General features: G+C 33.9%; 2 protein-coding genes and 1 pseudogene across 2 annotated transcripts; 2 read left to right on the top strand and 1 right to left on the bottom strand.

The window, feature by feature from the left end:
• Positions 1–2,182: 2,182 nt before the first annotated feature.
• On the top strand, positions 2,183–2,722 carry LOC114743887 (uncharacterized; annotated as a pseudogene).
• A 3,923-nt stretch (positions 2,723–6,645) lies between these two features.
• Positions 6,646–7,382, top strand: LOC114743877 (probable calcium-binding protein CML15). Its single transcript, XM_028932085.1, has one exon. The coding sequence runs from the start codon at positions 6,793–6,795 to the stop codon at positions 7,279–7,281; it is 489 nt and encodes a 162-aa protein (XP_028787918.1). The 5' UTR covers positions 6,646–6,792; the 3' UTR covers positions 7,282–7,382.
• Positions 7,383–8,546: 1,164 nt separating this feature from the next.
• LOC114743915 (putative phospholipid-transporting ATPase 9) lies at positions 8,547–16,707 on the bottom strand. The gene is made up of 12 exons (XM_028932115.1): positions 16,602–16,707; positions 15,764–16,370; positions 13,605–14,956; positions 12,806–12,916; positions 12,433–12,709; positions 12,257–12,345; positions 12,062–12,170; positions 11,339–11,551; positions 11,095–11,220; positions 10,822–10,920; positions 10,530–10,721; positions 8,547–9,561 (listed from the first exon to the last, which is right to left on the bottom strand). Exons 2-12 carry the CDS (start codon positions 16,154–16,156, stop codon positions 8,926–8,928), a joined length of 3,597 nt encoding a protein of 1,198 aa, XP_028787948.1. The 5' UTR covers positions 16,157–16,370; positions 16,602–16,707; the 3' UTR covers positions 8,547–8,925.
• Positions 16,708–20,369: the final 3,662 nt, after the last annotated feature.

Genomic DNA, 20,369 nt, shown 5'->3' with positions numbered 1-20,369 from the left:
ACTTTATTTTCCGTAGTTTGGACATTAGTGAGTTATCCATATCTTGAATGAATCTAGCTTCCCTCATGGTCCATATCTCATGTCTTCTAAGGGAAAGCAATTGAGCCACTGAAGTCTGTACAGTCCTACATTTGGAGGAAACATCACCACTATAATAAAAACAAAAACAATACCTCAATACCTCGATGAATTTTCTTTGACCAAGGACCAAGAGGAAGCAAAAAAAAAAAAAAAGAGTAATTTTAAGATGATTAATGGGACAGAACCAATATGTTACAATTAAAGCTTAAAGAAGGTTGAACCATGAGAGAGGGTCCAAAGGAATACTAAGGGACTCGGAGCTGCTTGCAGAGATTCTGATGTAGTTAAGGAGTTAAGACTCAAATAGCTTAGTTTCGTTTTCATCTTTTATGATAACCTAATAAGGGCTACGTGAATTTTCTTATTCCTATTAATATAGATATCCAATACAATGTCAATAGGTGGAAAATTCCCATTAAAATATTTATTGCCCAAGAGTACTTGAACTTTATTTAAACCTATATTCAACTATATGCAAAACAGTTTTTTTTTTTAAAAAAAAAAAGAGCTAAAGTATACATTTAGTTCTTTAACTTTGTATAAAGATTCAATTTAGTCCCTTAACTTTAAAAAATATACTTAGTCTTTTAACCCTACAATTTTTTTTAAAAAAATGGCAATATTAAGATCTTAAATATTGATAAAATATTCTCAAATGCTAACATATTAAATTTAATTTTCAAAACATCTATAATTGTTACAAAAAATCATCATCAAATACTAATGATTTTAGGGTTAAAGACCAAATGTATGCTTTTTAAAGTTAAGAGATCAAATTGAAACTTTGTATAAAATTAAAAGACTAAATGTATACTTTAGTCAAAAAAAATTGTAGCCATTAAGAATGAATTGCATTCGTTCAATTCAAGTCCTTTTTAAGGGGGGAAAACTTCCTCGATAGCGACTTCAATTTTCTTATGTAAATATTGTATTTCAACAAAAATACGATGAAATGAAATGAAAGAAGGGGGGATTCTATTTGTAATGTATCTGAGATTGACTCTGGCTAGTTCTACCCCTCAATTTCCCTAGACTAGACTTTTGTGTTTTTCAACCAACCAATTAATTAAACCTTTCGAATATTATTGAAGAAGTATCAACATTTTTCTTGGAAGTTCAGAAAAAAGAAAAAAATGGAATAATTTATTATATGAAGTTGTTTTATTTACAAGTTCTCTATATGAGCAGCTCATTTTTATTGGCTAGAGTTTCTCTCTTCGTTAAATGGATGGTCTATTTACAACGGATGGGTAATAGAGTAAACGTAATGGTTCAAGTTTAACAATTTGTTGTTGGAACATGAATTTAAGTAATATAAGGATTCTTTATCTCTCTGTTCTTTTTACAACCATTTGGGCCACTTGGTATCCAATGCTTTTTGTGAGTTTTATTATTGGTATCCAAACAACCGATTAATCCGAATTAAATTGTGTAGGACCAAGTTTTAACACAGCTACATCTAACATCACTCCATCTCCCTTCTTCCCTTGGTTCGCATCATTTGATAAAAGTAAAATAATTTATGTGATTTGAATTTGATGGAAATACTACCTCCGGTCCTTAATATAATATAAGATCCTGTTTGATTTTTATTATTGGTTCTAAATATAAGACATCAATCCACTTTGTCTTTCATATTTATGCATTTTTTTCTTAAGGTAATCTTCTAATAATTATAGTTCCAACTAAAATAGTTGATTAGTAAGGATATTTTAAAAAAACAACACATATTTATTACAAATAACTAATTTAACTTCTTTTCCTAATCTCCTCAAATTAATCAACTGACTCTTATAATTAGGAGCGGAGCTAGTAATTGGGAAGCTTAGAGAGAAATGTTTGGAGGTAAGAGTAGCATAGCATCCAGGAAACTAGAAATTGATGGAGTGATGTGGGCAGCTTACTTGGGTCACAAGCCACAGTTTGCGTTCAGTACGTCACCCTTCATCATTGAGAATTCAATTATTCCTCTTGCTTTGCTTTTCCTCATTCGCTCTCCATTGCTTCTTCCCCTCCGTCGTCTCCTCACAAGACAAGGAACCTCCATCAGCTAATTGTTTATACTCTCATCATCCATGGCTTCTTCTACCTCTTCCTCCTCTGAATCGGCGCCTCGCAGTCGCGGCCATGGAGGATCTGAACACGATCGCTGCCGACTGCGTCGTCATCTGCTGCTGCTGTCAGTGCCTGATCTTGCAGGTCCTGGTCTTCGCTCTGCTCGGGCTTCCCGCCAAATTGGCGAAGAGAACCAGAGAATTTGTTAAGAGAAAGCTAATCGAGGGAGGAGATCGGGGGAGATTGTGAAGATCGAGGAGGAAGAGCACTGTGTTAGGGTTGGTGCGGGGAGGGAGAGCGGTTTTGGAGGCGACGAGGAAGATGAAGGGCGTCAAAGGTGTGGGAAGTGTATAGAGGAAGTAGAGAAGGTGATGATGGAGTTATACGAGAAGGGAGAATTTGGGTTTGGGAGCTTCTGGGGTAGAGGAAGGGAAGGGGAAGAGTCTGGTTGTTCTGTTCCCGCCATTAATGTGAGTACTCTGAGTCAAATTGAGCAGGTAGAAGACGGAGGAGATGATCATTTTGTAAAATACCAAATAATCCAAACGGCAGGTTCATCGCGCAAAACATAAATGGCTAGACTTTACTTTTTTCTTTTTTTTCTCTTTCTTCTTCTCGCTCGTTAAATTCTTCGTTGCGCTGCCTCCGTTATTAATATAAGAACTAATTGATTTTTTTGATTAGATTAAAAATATTAGTTAAATTAGCTATTCGTAATAAATAGGTGTTGTCTTTCCTAAAATATTTTTACTAATCAAATATATTGGCTAGAACTACTATTATTATAAGAACTATTCTAAGAAAAAATAAATAAATATAAGAAGCAAAGTAAATTGAGATCTTATATTTAAAATCAAATAAAATTTAAATGAGTTTTTTTTATTAGGGATAGAAGGTAATACTAGTTTGGATTTGGTTCCTCATAATTACCTGGATTTAAGTATGATTTATTATAGATATACACAAATGAATATAGCTTCCTCTAATCCTTTTTATAAGCAACAATTAAATAGTCCATTTGAGTTAAAATTAATTATTTCCCATAAAATCTCAAAATTATACTCAATAAAAATCACTCCCTTCACTTTTTTATATAGGATATCCATAACTAAATTGCATGCATCAAAAAGTCGCTTAATATTAATTAACAGTAATAAATGTGTTAAAAAATAATTTTATTTTTTAAAAATAGTTTTATGTATGTAGAGAGAGTTGAGGAGATAATAAATAGGAAAAGGATGCATGTGAGAAGTAATTAATACAATAATGTAACATGTTTTTTTTTTTGCCCAAAATAATATAACAAGGGGATAATCAAGGCAAATTAAAAATGATAAAAAGATTATTAAAATTTCGTACATCTTTTTTAATTGTGTATTATAGGTAGGACTAGACCACTCCAAAAATTATACTACTCCAGTCCTAATTATAAGAGCTAGCTAACTAATTTGAGAAGATTAAGAAAAGAAATTAAGTTAGTTATTTGTAATAAATAGGTGTTGTCTTTCCTAAAATATCCCTATTAATCAAGTTTATTGGCTAGAATTATAATTACTAGAAGGATTACTTTGAAAAAAAATACATAAACACGAGAAACAAAGTGGATTGGGGTCTTATATTTAGAATCAAAATAAAAGTCAAACAAAATCTTATATTAAAGAGAGGAGGTAGTATCTTTTTAGGATCAGAAAGAGTATTAGTTGGAGACTGGGAGGAGTTTTGTTACCAGTTATAAAATTTATAATTAGTTAAAGTCTTAGGAATACTTATAATAAGCAGCCTTTTCTAATTGCTCACAAATAATTCCTCAGAAATAATTTTGTTTGAGTCACAAACATGAACTAAATGTGGGTATCTCGAATAAGCGCCCTTTTAAACTTCATTAAAACTTTATATTGTAATTATGTTTTTCAACATATCTAATTACAAAATGTAACATAATTTAAAACTTTTTATATGTTGAAAAATCAAACGAAAAAGAAAAGCGGTTTGTCCGTCTATGTTGACTAATCATAGCTCCTTTTCAGTTTTTTCCCCCCTCTTTTTAATAATATTATGTATAAAAATTTATTTATTATAAAATTATTCGATCGCAAAATGACTCCGGGCAATCAGATTCCTCGTCAAATAAAGAAAAGTCCAAATAAAACAAAAGATAGTTTTGGCCCCCCACCAATTTGTAGTTTTGTACGAGAAAACCAGGTAAGCGTCTAGATGGGAGATGGCCAATCGCAAAAATTTGAGATAACGGCAACTTACTAGAATATACTGTCTCTGATTCTAATTATAAAATCTTATTTATAAACTACAAATGAGATTTTATAATTAGAATAAGAATTAGTAATTAATACTACCTCCTGTCTTAATTATAAGAACTAGTTGACTAATTTGAAGAGATTAAAAAAATAAGTTAAGTTAGTTATTTGTAATAAATAGGTGTTGTCTTTCCTAAAATATCCTTACTAATCAAGTTTATTAGCTAGAACTATTATTATTAGAGGGACTATCTTAAAAAAATGCATAAATATAATAGACAAAGTAGATTGGGGTCTTATAATTAGGATCAAAATAAAAGTCAAACGAGGTCTTATATTAAGGACCGGAGATAGTAACACTATGTTGCTATTTATAAATCACTTAAAAAATAATGAATAAGTTTTTTTATTTTATTCTTATTGACTTAATAAATGCAAAAAGAGATGTGAGAAAAAATATAAAACATATTTTTAATACTTTTTAATAAAGACAAATGGAGAAAAATTATTAATTCAATGCATTTCTTGATTTGCACGTTTGTTGTACAACTAACTTGTAAATACAGCATAATGGCACCCACTTAGTAGTTACCAATTGGTTCCTTCTAAAAAGTACTCCCACCTTATAATAGGAAGGGTAGTAGTACATAGAAAAATAAGTAATAAAGTTAAGTTACATTCCACATTCTGATTTTATTTCTCAAGTGTATTCAGCACACTCTAAAGATTAGAGTGCTAGATGCACTACAAATAAAAATAAAGTGCTCCATATACAATCAAAAAGATTAAAATGTTAAATGCACTTAGAAAATAATCAAAGTGTTGAATGCAAAGTTTACCTTAAAAAAAATGAACAAAATGGGCAAAATGCCAACTCTCCTAAATCAAAGCATCAATCTAATCTTTGGTAAAAAAAAAAAAAAGCATCAATCTAATCAACTAAAGTGACGAATCATGCAAAGTTTACCTTAAAAAAAATGAACAAAATGGGCAAAATGCCAACTCTCCTAAATCAAAGCATCAATCTAATCTTTGGTAAAAAAAAAAAAAAAGCATCAATCTAATCAACTAAAGTGACGAATCATCAAAAATAACACGCATGAGATACACTATGTTTGGTGTGAAGTATTTGAAAGGGAGGGGTTATTGTTTGATTGAGATATTTCTTTAAAAAGGGAGAGGCTCTTCTCCCCTCCTTTTCCTTTCTAGTCTCCCCTCTAAAGGTGGGATTTTTGGGATGGGAAATGAGAGATAAAATTTTAAATTTTAAAATTAGCCTAACTAAAATACTTTAATGCTTCATATATCTTTTTGCTTTGTTAACCCTTGATCACCTGTAAACATTTCTAAGCAAGAAAGTTTCTTTGAATAACTAGTAAGAAGTTGTCGAGATAGTTGTTTCCAAAGTTCGTGAACGGTGTTGGACCTTTTTTCTTTTGTTCTAATTTCATTGTTTTATGTGATGTTTTCTTTCACCTTCAATGCCTCTTCTTTAATTGAAACCCATCACTTACTGTTTTTTATCTTGATATCTTATATGTGTGTAGTGTAACGGTGTCTTTTAAGTCAAAGTTGGTAAATTGTATTATATATATTTATACCTTGATAAAATAAAAATGTGAAAAAATCTATTAAGATTAAAATAGTTTTTTATTTGAACAAAATAAGGTATTGTTAAAATTCCTCACATTCCCTCCCTTCCGATCAATCCAAACAAGAGATTATTAAAATCCCTTTCCTTCCTCTTCCCTACCTTCCCCTCTGTAGCTACTTTCTCATTTCCTCCCCTCTCCTTTCCTTCATTAAAATCCCTTCTCTTATTTCTTTAGGATTGAGCCAAACATGTGTAAGTCAAACAATTAACTCATAATAAATAAAACATTACTATCTATTAATTACCCTATACAAAACCAAGTCAAGTCAACAATCATCAACTAACTTCGAAACAAATTTGACTCAATTAACCTAATTATGTACAAAACCAACTATATAATTCCACGTCACCAACATCACAAATCAATTACCCTCTCGCCTATATATATATATATATATATATATATATATAACCCCACGAGCCCATCGGCCATTTCTTGGACATAATCTGTCTATAATCCTCGAAATAATTCTGAACCTATAAACTAAGACATTTTGGGATACAAAAAGGGAAAAGAAGAATTTGACATTTATATATTCATATGACTTGGTTCGTATGTGCAGTCTGGAAGATAATTTTCTCGTTGTGATCGCAGGACACCAAATTTGACGTAAAAAATCAAGCAACTTGTAAGCCTCACAATATCATTCACAGAAGAAAACCTACGTTTCAGAGAAGAACGAAGAGAGAGAGAGAGAGAGAGAGATTCTTTCTCTTTTTTCTCTGTGATATTAACGTTGCAGAATCATGACGAGGCTGCAAAACGACGACCAGGTGGAGCAGTTGAGAGAGATATTCAGGCACTTCGACATGGACGCCGATGGCAGCATCACCCTTCTGGAGCTCGCCGCCCTCCTCCGGTCGCTCGGAATCAAGCCGGACGGTGACCAGCTCCACGCCCTTCTGTCCAACATGGACGAGAACGGTAACGGCTACATCGAGTTTGATGAACTTGCCAAGGCCATCCTCCCCGACCTGCAAGGCGAGGAGATCCTCATGACCCAGGAGCAGCTTCTCGAGGTCTTCCGGTCATTCGACCGTGACGGTAACGGCTATATCACCGCCGCCGAGCTCGCCGGCTCCATGGCCAAGATGGGCCATCCCTTGACGTACCAAGAACTCGCCGACTTGATGAACGAAGCCGACACCAATGGCGACGGCGCCATAAGCTTCAATGAGTTCGCAAACATCATGGCCAGATCTGCCTCTGATTTTCTTGGCCTCAAGGTCGCCTAGGAGCTTAATTAATTCTCATTTTCCAGATTAATTATTAAGGGTTTGATTAACTTCTGTGTATATTATCTTCTTCTTCTTCTTTCTTAGGATAAAAGATGCAAGGAAAAAATAAATTAAAACCCTTCGCTTTTCTAATCAAGTTGATCTCTTGAGGGTGGAAAAAGATTGTCAGTTGTAAATTAATGCAACATGCAAATCGATCAAATGCGTATTACCCAATCTCTGTTTGTGTGTATGTTGCGTAGACGAGAATTAACAATTTATTTGATGATCTCTTTTATTAAATGAAGATTTAATGTATATTTATTTGTGAATTATATACAGAAAGAACTCATTTTGGTATTTTGTTTATCAGGTTTTGAGGGAAGAAATGAATCTGATCATTTCTGCATAACTTTATTATATTTCCCCACAAAAGGAAGAACATTTCGTTCTCATTTTAAGGGTAATGCGTTATTAATTATTTATTTTGATTGGTTCGCAAATGAGATTCATGGAAGCAGATTAGGGTTTAATTTGTTTCCTGCTACTTCCTCTTTCAATATATGATCCGGTCAACATGACGAAGGATAGTTTATTATTCAGATTAATGCAGCTTGTAGATTATATATATAACTCCGTTTGGTATTTGGTTTGAACAGAAGAAATGAATCTGACTTTTCTGTATTTCACATGTTCCCTCACTAGGTATCTTCAAAGTTTGTCTTTATCACGTAATGCATTCATGAATCCCTATTATCTTTGTTTATATTTCATAAACTTTAAATTATATTATCTTCGATCCTTAATATAAGAACTAATTTGACTTTAAATTTAATTCTAAATATAAGATCCCAATCTACTTTGTTTTTCATATTTATCTTTTTTTAAAAAAATAATCCTTATAGTAATTGCATATGTTAAAAGTTCAATCAAATGGTAATTATAACTAATACACATTATTAGTAAGAATATTTTACAGAAGACAAGACAGTACCTAATTATGATAAATAACTAATTCAACAAACTTCTTTAATCTACTCAAATTAGTCAACTAACTTTTATATTAAGAACCAGAAACAGTATGTGTGTGTTTGTGTATAAACCATTTCTTATATTGTCTTATTCGGTTCTTTTGCTATCTGTCTTTCAACTTGCTGTGGCTTGTCTTTTGTGTGCGCGCGCTCGCGCGTTTTGTCTTTTTGTTTTCTTTAAGACTTGAGATGCAGGAAGATAGGGGAGGAAATGATAGGTAGATAGGACTTGAAATAAAATACAAACTGAAATGCCTCAGAAACAGGGGAACTCTGTTCTATTTTCTATAAATTGGATAAAGCAACTCCAAGTCTCTACCCAATCCTACCAAAGGGGAAAAAAAAACTTGGGCATCTCTATACACTAATCTCTTCTATGATACAATAAACGAACCACTATGCAGACCCAAATGGCCAGAGAATAAATATACAGAGATTTATTCTTTTGAACTTCATAGCCAAATGGTGGTTCCAAGCACCATTTTCATGGGAAGCAAACATGCTTTTTCCCTGGCCGAGAGGAGCCAATAACAACTCCAAGACTATGGTCAAACAAGATAGATATTCCAGGCTGACATGAACAAGCTAGCTACAACCTCATAAGAATTAAACAATAAACCTAAAAATAAGATCATTTAAGGTTAGAAGTTCTGTTTTTACTGTGGTTAGCCTTCTTAGCCTCTAAGCGTGCTGTTGAACCGACAGTTACTCGCCCCAATGATCTCTGTCTCACCAAGGCGCAATATTCTGGATCATTCGCCTTCCCCTCATACCTTAACCATTGTATCGCTTCATGGTACATAGGAAAGAACCTCATTTGGAGTGCTGAGTAAGAGAAGTAAGGTATCAAGGTTGAGATCACCACGAAGAAGGTCACAAGCCAAAACATGGGAGATGGGGCCAGCGTTTCAATGAACACATAGTAGGCATTCTTGGAAAATCCCGGAGGCATCGCCCCATATATCAGGAGGAAAAGATACCAGAAAGCAATGGTACCCCAGATGAAAATATGTTGAATCAAGGTGAAGTAACTTATGGCAAGTGCCATCTGCAAGTTTACAACCCATACAACGCAGGTATACATGGTTGCTCCCAGTATATCCCTCCCGGCTGTTCTTCCCTCCTCATCAAAGGCCTGAAGCTCCATTGCCTTTGTGCAGAAGAAGAAAATTATGATTGCGCTTGTGAATCCATTCAGCATCCAGGTAAGTATACGGCGCCAGCTAAAGAGGACATTCTGCACTCCTTGTTGATATAACTGAGGAAACTGCACATTGAATAGAACTAATAAGCAAGAGATCGTTATAGAAGCAATAACCAGGAATTTCCTATAAAGTAAACCAATGCTTATGATGTCAAACTTCAGGTGCCAACGTTCAGGTAAGAAGCAATACGGCCCCAGCACCTCGTACAGAAGAAGACATAAGTGGTGGCCGTGTTTTAGGCAACAAGCTACCCATTTTACATATGTCAACCAAGACCTATGTCTAGTGCCACGCTTTGAGATAAATACTGAACATTTGATGTCAGTTCAAAAGTTGCAAAACATAACTATGATTGCTAAACATAAGATATTAATTCAAGAAACAGAATGTGCCAGTATGTCCAAGCTGAGCAAAGAGTACAAAATATGTAATAATTTATCACAATGTGGATTCAAAATCCTTTAGAAAATACTCAGTACCCAGCCAAATCAAATGAGCAAAGTGAATTTCTGGCATTTAATAAAGGTGGTGATGGCCATTTCTGCCAACAGTGTTTAGGTGGGCTTCCTAGATAACAACATCCCCCCCCCCCCCCCCAAAAAAAAAAAAAAAGCAAGTTTACAAGGTCTAACTTTGCCCTTACATATGCTAAGGGATAGAATTGCGTCTACTGTTTCTCTTTGAGCTCCGCCAAAAGGTCTCCTAATACTGCTCTTCTACAATTATTAAACTTTCTAGGATTTTTGTTATTTTGTTCTGTTTTCAGTCTGATTAGTCCCCTCAGCCTTTTTTTCCTTTGGGCCCGGTCATTCTTCTCATCCTCCAAAAAATTGAGCTTTTCTCAATCACAACATTTCTTTCATCAAATTGAGATGTGACGCAGATATGATGCCCCCATAAGAGTTAATGTGAATATACTGTCTTCTAATGGGATTTTTGCGTGTGAGTTTCCCCTGATCCATAATTAGCCAGCATACTGGCTCCTGATGTTCTTCATTAAAACATAAACACAAATTAGAAGTAGGTTTACCTTGAGACAATACCGGGCAGAAACATCCTGGTCAAATACGCCAAGAGCAATAACAGGAAGAGATGAGAAGAAGACATTGTAGAGAGACAAAAACCAGTCATTGTATGCAGGTGTTCCAGAGAATGATGCATACACTTCATACAGGAAGAGAGTGAATCCAAAAGTGACGTTCTTGTAGAAAAAATAGCATATCTGCCAGCAGAAGAATGACTTAGTCGCTATAATGAACAAAGAAGGATCTGTTATCTTCTAGAACTAGAAAGTAACATCGCAGGTATAAGAAAAGCAATACCATTGACGAGATCCTCCGGTAACACCAATGCCCATGCACGAGGAGTAACCGTTCCAAGTACCTGAACTGGGCAATTGCAATATCGCTAGACATAACAGCCTGGGCATGGATTAAGAGAATAGAGGGGAAAGAAGGAGAAAATAAAAGCTATAAGATAACAGAATATGGAAGAAAAAATCAATTAGATAAAACGTAAAATTTTGTGGTTACCTGAATTCCTTAAACAGAAAAAAATAGATGTGAATTGAAATGAAACATGACACACATGATTACCTGCATTCCTTCAACACCGCTAATTCCAATCCCTATATCTGCTTCTTGAAGCATTCCCACATCATTGGCTCCATCACCAATGGCTAGTGTTGTTTTGCCAGTTCCAGATTTAACAAGTCTGGTAACCTTTCAGAGAGGAACCAATCAAAATTATCCCATACATCTACCAAGAATTATCCCAAAAATAAAAAATATGCCACAATGTCAAAAGAGGGTAATAATTACAGAATAGATGAAAACATACTAGTGCTTTCTGCTTTGGTGACGACCGACAGCAGATAACTGATGCGCAATTAAGTGCAAGCTCCAGAAATATGTTCTTCATGTCATCCTCAAGAGCATACGCAAGTGATTTTCCGTCAATGATCAGAGCAAATGCTTGCTGACAAGTCCCTCTGGAAACAGAAAGTTGTGCAGTAGCTTCAGATATCTGACGTTGGATATTTTCCCTTGATGCCTGACCAATAAATCAGCATAAAAACATCAGGACTCTAATTTCATTCTCAGCAACTTCTCTTAAGCACCAATCAACTCCTTTTCCAAGCCCCAAAAAGGCGACAAATTTGAATAGGGAAAAATGAAAAGGAAGAGAACTGCGTGGAGATATTGCAGCATGCAGGTGAAGCGTGATCAGCAGCATCTAACTCAAGGTATATTTTGAAATAATATTAATTAAGGAAAGCTAGGCAAACGAAGTTATTGAAATTCTTACGTCTCTTTGCCAAGATGTTTTATTGACAAAACTGGGAAGGGAGAATCCATGTAATATGAGTTCATTTTTCTAGCAATTTAATGCATGTTCAGCTCACATGCTAGCTCCTTGTGATTGGATCTAATTAGGATCTTGCAATATCCAAGACTCAAGAGAACTACTTAGTTTAGAGTGCTTGCTGAAAATACAAAATACTCAACATGCAAACTACATTACTGTAGACACAATTATATGAAGGGCTAAAATTTATATTACCTTGGCAATAGCAATCTTTTCTCCAGCCTTTTCTAATGCTTGAATATCTGGAGAATCCAGATGAATTATAATCTGCTTCATTCCTTGTCTAAGCAAACTACAAGCATAACTGAAATTGCATGCTTCTGTCAGATATCTAAAAAAGTAACACTCATGGTGAAGCCAACATGAAAAGTTGTGATTTCAATTTAATACCCAATATTGATAGCAGTCTCCATTTTATCCCCAGTCAGAACCCAAATCTTGATTCCTGCCTGGGCAAGCTTGTCGACACAATCAGGAACCTAACAAAATAAGAAACCATTACTAAGCCCTGTTCCAACCCATTGACCTCCATCAATTTGGAACTGAAAGAACTACTTTTAACCCACCCCATTTTGGAGTTTGTCCTCTACAGCAGTGGCACCAAGAAGGATTAGATTCCTCTCAATCTTATCTGATACTTCATCAATCAGTGTTTCCCGATCTGCACGAATTGAATTCTTGGCTAGAGAAAATTTTTCATCAAACTCCCTGTATGCTTCTTCATCAAGCTCACAATAGGCCAATATCAAGGTCCTTAGACCTGCATCAGCATACTCTTGCACGTGTTCGAGGGTTTTCTCTTCAAACTCCCGCCCATTCTTGGCAAGCCTTTCAAGCATAACACTTCATGGAAATATAGAACAGGTCAACATAGCAAAAAAGTAAAGGTAAGGACTTTAAATTAAAATCATCAAAGGCTAGAGGCCATTTATCACAAACCTGTCAGCCCCTTTACAGAATAGAAAAATTTTGCCTTCTTCATCTTTCACTATCACTGACATTCGCTTCCTCAAGCTGTTGAATTCTAAAACATTGAGGAGCTTATACATCCTGCAGAATTAAGACTTTCTCACTAAGCATTGGTTGACATGAAGACATTAAATCCCCACATACAGTATATGTATCAATAATCTAATCAGGCACGTAGCATTTCTTTTCTTTTCTTTTCTTTTCTTTTTCTGTGAATAGGCACGTAGCATTTCTGAAGTCACTAGATAAGCATTAGTAGCCATGAAGGAAGGCATGTCCTCAATCAAAAACAAAACGACAGCAAAGAAAAAGTGACTTCACAACACCTTCTAGATATTAAAGAATGACATCAAACCATCGAGTAAACTTCCAAGTTAAAACACTAGAGTCCACTGGTGTTAGCCAAGGGCAAAACCCACCCATTCTGAGCATCAGCTGCCAGAATCCACTTGTTCAGAAAATCAGGGCAGAAAGGAAAAAATGTCTCTATTAAACTCAACATGCCCACACAGCTCATGGTTAGATGAGTGGCAGAATCGATTGGGCTATTCCATGCTGTTCTTGTAGCAAATTTGTGATGATATAAATATTATTCTCATTATAAATTATTATTAAATTACATTACATGAGCCCTTTTGTCTGAGAATCCAAAAAAAACAAATTCTCTCTTCATTGGCTATGAAAAATAGAGCAATCATTTTTCACAAAAATAAAAAGCAGCAATCAAAATCCCTTGTTACTGAAGAAACAAGCAAATCAAAGAACTGACCTTTCGACTTTTTTGCCAGAAACAGGATCCAACTCATACATTGATAAACTTGTCTGAGTTCTTTTGTAGAATTCAAAGCCAAGTTCTCTTGCCGCAATGACAAAGGCTGCTTCATCTGGGGACTCAGCTTCATATGAGATATTTCCGGTGTCTTCATCCACTTCAGGGATGGCTGTATGACAGGTTGCTAATAAGCGAAAAAACTTCTGGATAACCTCCGCATGAGGCTCATTAACCCAGTTTCCATTCATTATCCTTTCATCTGTAAAATTAAAACCTTTGATGGGGGCTTTTGTGACAGTAGAATCCCTGACGTCATCTGATCCACTATCTTGCTCATGAATCAGTGGTGAACTACTTCTTTTATTCATAGCTTTTTCCACCTCTGTAACACCACGACCATAAGGTACCCCAGCAATAGAACATTTGATGAACTCCATTGAGTTGCAGGTCAAAGTTCCAGTTTTATCAGAAAGTATTGTATCAACTTGGCCAAGTTCTTCATTCAAATTTGAAGTACGGGCACGTGCTGGTTTGTCAGCTTCCTCATAGTACATATGGATATCTTGATTGATGAAGATGCTCTGAAGGACTTTAACAATTTCTATTGACACATACAGGGAGATTGGAATAAAGAAGCCATACAACATTAAGGCTGTCAAACAATGAAAAATTGCAGCAGATGGTGATCTTTTTGGATCAAAGAAAATCGTAGAATCATCTGGTCTGAGGTACCATCTTTTCATCAACCCATTTTCCAAGTCATCTTTAGTTGAAATTCCAAAGAAAACAGATCCAACAGATGCCATTAGAAAAAGAATACAAAACAAGAAATAGATTATTTTATCCATCTTCCTCTCAACCTTGCTTCTCTTTGAAGGGGGGTCAGTAGAATTTTGAATAACCTTGGTGTCATGACCAGTGAAAATGACAGCTCCAAATATGAAGTCTGTATTACGGAGTTTAGAATCTCTCAGGAGAAGTTGCCGATGAGAAAGGGGATATTGTTTCCCTTCAAACTCAGTGCTCCCCACAAAAGAGTATAAGTTGGCATTTGGGTCTTCACATTTAACTGTAGCTTTAAAATCACGGAAGTAGAGATCATCATGCATGGAAGAAGTTACCTCCAACCCTTGTTTCAGCTTTAAATTTGTCTCCCCGTCCAAATTCATGGTCTCAACATAGCAGACAGCATCCTCATAACTGGATGAAAGCAATAGTAGGTCTGCCGGAAAAAATTCATCCTTCACTACCTTCACTATATCTCCCACCTTCAGATTCTTCCATGCAGTAAATTCAAATACACCATCACCTTTATGCACTTTAACCAGTCTATTGTTCACCTCAATATCCTGAAAAAGAATTCCAAAAGCAAAATTTTATATTGACTTGGCATCTTGCAATAAAGGCCAATAATTCTTTTCTTTGCTAATTAGCCCACTTTCTGCCCCCAACTAGACTATGCTATATATATGAGAATTTTTTTTCACATATACAGATAACCATTGCAAGATGTTCACAACCTAAAATTTAGGAAATAGTGTAGCAAATTATGTATATATATGGACTCATTTTGGAAATTCCTGCTTCTGACCATATTGTCAATTTTTACAAGTCATCAAGAACCTCAAAATCTATTAATAAATCAATTATTAGAATCTGAGAAATAACATTAGCAAATATTAAAACTGCATGAACAAAGAACTTAGTAGTTGCACTTTATCCTGCTTGCAGTTCATCCTGTTAACACATACCAGAAATCCAGATGAAAAGTTAGATTCTTTCACAAGTTGTCTTCCATGAATCACGAATCATGAATAATGCCTTTTCTGTCCACAATCTTGATAAGGCTTACATCAAAGATGAACCGGTGTCTATAATTAAACTCTTCCATAGAGAACTTGTAAAAGGACCGCATAACAGCAAATCTATTCAAGTCTAAGGAAGACCCCTCTAGCCCCATAAATTATTTAGGCCTTCTGAGAATTATGAAGGCAATTAAAAAATAAAATAAAATAGAACACTGCAAACCAATTATGAGGCAAGGACCAATCAGATCCATTTTGGTTCCATTACGCTTGCAGCATGGCGGGAAGTAGGCAAGTTCATAAAATGAATGTCATGGACAACAAAATAAAGGAGCAGGCAAAATACAGTACCTGCTTCTTCCGCCGCCAATCTTCAATGCCTTCTTTGATCATGGATGCCCCAACAACGATGATCAGAGGAACGATAGCGCTAACAGCTATGTAGGGAGCAAGAGGGGTGAAGGCTAAGGTTCCGGTAACTAAGAAATAGAAATTAGCCACCCTCCTGAACTGCTCAAACAGTGATTTAGGCAAGAAAGTAGCAAGAGTATATTTTGTAGACCTCACAGAGTTATCAGCATAATCCCGATTTTCAGCCTCAAGGATGTCTGGTTCGTTGCAGAAGACCACCCTGGAATAACCTCGTCCCCCAATCTGTGAATGGTCTTCCTCAAATGATTGTCTCCCGCATGCGAATGAGTAGATCTTGCTGAAATGCAGCTTCCTTCTTTTTCCACCCTTCATTTTTTCCCCCACTTTACCAAATTAATCCAATATCAACGAGGCAAGGGAACCAGTAAGATGAAGTTCCGATTGCTTGCCCTTCCGAGGAGATTACCTCCAAAGCCAACTCCGACCCTCCCGAATTTCAGAGCAAGCCCACCAACTAGAATATTTGAATTAAAGTAGCTATTTTTCGCAGGCCAAAATCCTCAATGCACAGCTTCTTTAGAAACACCTAGAATCACACACAAGCACCCGAAACTTCAGAACACAAATGCCCAGAAAGAAAAGAATAAAAGCTGTATAGGTTATGAATACAGAACCACAGGAAGGTTCCACACCAGAAGATCAAAAGATGAGTAATTTATTAAACCAGCTATGAATGACCAAAAATAAGTAAAAATTAAGAGAATAATCTTGATCAACAAAAGATGACGCAAGTGCAGACAAAACAAGCGATACGTACAACCAAAAACAGAAAGACCCAGGCCTGCAAAATCCTCTTTAATATACTCTTGTTGGCAACAATGCAGAATCTGCGTCCCAAAGGAGAAAAATACACAGCAGGCACACCTCAGAGTTTAGAAGACAAGATTTTTTGCTCAATAACAGGAAGTTCTGCGAAGCCCAGTGCGGAGCCCAAAACAAGGAACGACTAAATCGGAGATGTGAGAGAATCTGCAACGATGGGGGAAGAGATTTGAAGCTTTGGAAGAAGCTGTGAATTGGATCTCGCATTCCGAGTTCACAGAAAACGCGCATTCCATTTTGAGCGTGACAACTCAAATTGGACTAGTTTCCCAGAAGGCAGGTGACGATAACGAACAAAATCACACGCCGGCGACTGAGAATACGGATAATTTGATTTTTTTGTCCTGATGAAAATTGTCAAACACAGTTGCAGAATAGCTACGGAAGAGATAACATAAGTAAGCAGGGTAAGGTATTACTTTCTCCAATTCGCGGGAAAGCGATGGAGACGGAAGTCTTCAAGGGGGTGACTATAACCGAGAAGACTCTCTCTCCAAGAAACTTCACACACCATAGTACAGAAGAAGAATTTAAATTTTAAAAAAAAAAAGTATCACTTTTTTTTTTCCAATCTGTATCTAACCCCATAAAAATAAAAACCGGTAAAAAAAATTGCAAAACAAAAAAAAACACTGTACAATTCAGACTTTGTCTTCTTCCAGGTAAAAAAAAAAAAACCTTCATTACAGTGAGCATAGAACTCCGGAAAGCAGAAGAAGACATGCAAGAGTGACAATCGAAGGAGACGGAAAGGTTTTTTTTTCTTTTTCAGTGGAAATTAATTAAAAAAATAAGATGAATAAAATTAATGCAGGCGATTGAATATCGATGGACGAGAGATGCGCCGTCATGGCGGGGAAAGATTGTGCCATTGATGAAGAAGGCATTGATTGGAATGGAAACACACTAAACAGTAACACGCGTAGACGAGTCAATGACTCTAAAATTTAATCAGAACCCAGTTTTGGATGTACTGACTTTACTAGGTCTTCATCGGAATGGTTTGCTTGGCAAGAGCCACGTAGCCAAGGATTGCGCATCAAAATTGGAGTGTTAAAGAATTAAATATAAAACTCTAATCTATTATTTTGTTTTTTATATTTATTTATTTATTTTAAGTAGTTTATATAATAATAATAGTTGAAACTTAATTAGTAATGATATTTAAAAAAATAATATTTTTAATTATAAATAACTAATTTAATATTTTTTTTAATTTATTTAAATTCATTAACTAGTTCTTCTTGTATATAATCTAATTTGACGCCAAGTTTTGTGGGATATTTGGTTACTAATTTTAACCCTTGATTATATTAAGTCAGAATTGTTACCATGGAAAAATTTTGGACAAATATTCCGTCCTAAATGTTCATAATTTTTTTAAAAAAATTAACATTGTTATTATAATGGAAAAGTTATAATGAGGACTTAAGGTAAAAACTTGTTATGAAACTTATTACTGTCTCCGGTTCTTAATATAAGATCTTATTTTATTTTTATTTTGATCCTAAATATAAGACCTCAATCCACTTTGTTTTTTATATTTATGTATTTTTTCTCAAAATAATCCTTCTAACAATGATAGTTCTAGCCAATACACTTGTTTAGTAGGAATATTTTAGGAAAGACAACACATATTTATTATAAATAACTAATTTAATTTCTTTCCTTAATCTTTTCAAATTAGTCAACTAGCTCTTATAATTAGAAGTAGAGATAGTATTTCAAATTTTTTGCTTGTTGTGAGACTTTGTTAATTATCTTTTTTTTAACGTCATAGTAATTTTTCTTATTATAGCTAAGGTAGAGAGTTTGTGATATTTTTTTATAAAAATATTTCTTAAAAGCCAAAAATAGATCTTTGGTCTTCTAATTTTATATAAAATTTTAATTTGATCACTTAATTTTAAAAAAATATTTTTTCCAATCCTCTGATATTATCATCACTAGTTTCAAATGATATTCTTTGGTAACAATCATTATTATTAGAGGTTAATTCAAATACACATGTAAAGGTATTTTAGAAAAGATGAAATCTATTTATTACAATAATTAATTTAACTAATTCTTTTAATATTCATAAATTAATTATTTAGTTTTTATATTAAGATGTGAAGGTAGTATATAATTAAAGATATTTAAGAAATTTTAAGAGGGTGAGGACTTAAGATGAATGTGATAGCTTAAGGAGGGATGTTTTGAGAAAGTTTGCTTAAAATAGACCAGCTTCCCTCGTGGAGCCAACTCAAAAGGACTTGCCCTCATGTTACGCTATCAACTAATCAAAAGTAAAACCATTTTACAATTAGCAATCTATTGTTCTTTAATTTGCTACCCAAAATCTTATGCATTAAAAAAATGAAATCAACATCTCGACCCAAATAGAAAATATTCTCATTTTCTTATATATATATATATATATATATTATCCAATTATAAATATAGGAGCTAACTTTTATTTTGGCCAAATATATGAGCTAATTCGAAAATTAGTTTTAGTCCTGCATGTAAAGTTATAATATATTTTATCTTTTATATTTATCAGTTTTCCAAGTTAATAATTTGTTTAACTTATAAATTGATATGTTACCTTTTCTCCCAAATATAAGATATAATTTTTAGTGTAGTTTATTTGGAATTAAGTAATTTATTTAGATTACTAAAATTAGTTAAATAACTCTTATATAAATAATCAAATCAATATATAATTATGTGCTATCTTATTGTTAAGCCTTATAATATAACCTATTTCTCCAATAGTTTCAGTGATCATTATTGGAGAGGAATAAAATTTGATTATTGCCAGCAACTAAACCAAAACCTTGATACATTGCTATTTTCATTATTATTCCTTCTATGTACAATTATTATTAATGCTTGATGTTATTTACTTAGATTTAAATATTGTTGAACCCAATTGAAATTTTGGACCACAAAAAAAAAAAGGATCCCAATTGAAAACATTTGTTTACCATAATTTTTTTTCAAGGTTCAAATTATCAATTTTGCAACAAAAAAAAGTCCTTTTTATTTAGCTAGATTTATGCCAATGAGATTTTGAATAATTGAGATTGTTCGGAGTAGTTTTGATTTCAAGTGATTATGATTAACTGTAACTTTTGTTTGGAAAAAACTTTTTCTTCTAAAGATGTCTTTTAAAGAGTTGAATCTGTTTCACTCGCATTAATCAAAATCACTTTTAAATATATAATTTCTAAAATGAATATAATTTGTATAGAGGTCTGCAACTTTTCATAATTATTAATATTTAACTTTCATAGCTATAAAATATAATTTGGAAGAAAAATCATTATTTTCATGTAAAATGCATATATTAAATGAAAGGCTTCATATTCAAATAAAACATATACTAAAATGAATAATTTAATGCCAGAAAAAGCGATAGGAGAGGTGTTAAAAAAAAAAAATAGTGTACAACTCATTATAACTTTTGATACTCACAAGAATCTTCTTATCATTCACACTTGCTAAATATGCAATAAGAAGACAAAACTCCAATTGATCATAATTTATCAAAATCATCGAAACGGTAATTTTTTTAGATTTTACAATTACTTTTGACTTCTGAAGATAATTATTTTTAACTGCCTTTCACTGCTTATTTAAAGAGGCAGTATTAGTGATAATAATGTTTAATTTAAACACATTTTACTACTTTAGTGTATTTGCATTAATGCAATTT

This window comes from Neltuma alba, unplaced genomic scaffold (genome assembly GCF_004799145.2).
Source record: "Neltuma alba isolate B1F8T4 unplaced genomic scaffold, ASM479914v2 tig00000675_pilon, whole genome shotgun sequence".
In the NCBI taxonomy this organism is placed as follows: domain Eukaryota; kingdom Viridiplantae; phylum Streptophyta; class Magnoliopsida; order Fabales; family Fabaceae; genus Neltuma; species Neltuma alba.
This window is presented reverse-complemented; position numbering and strand designations above follow the sequence as displayed.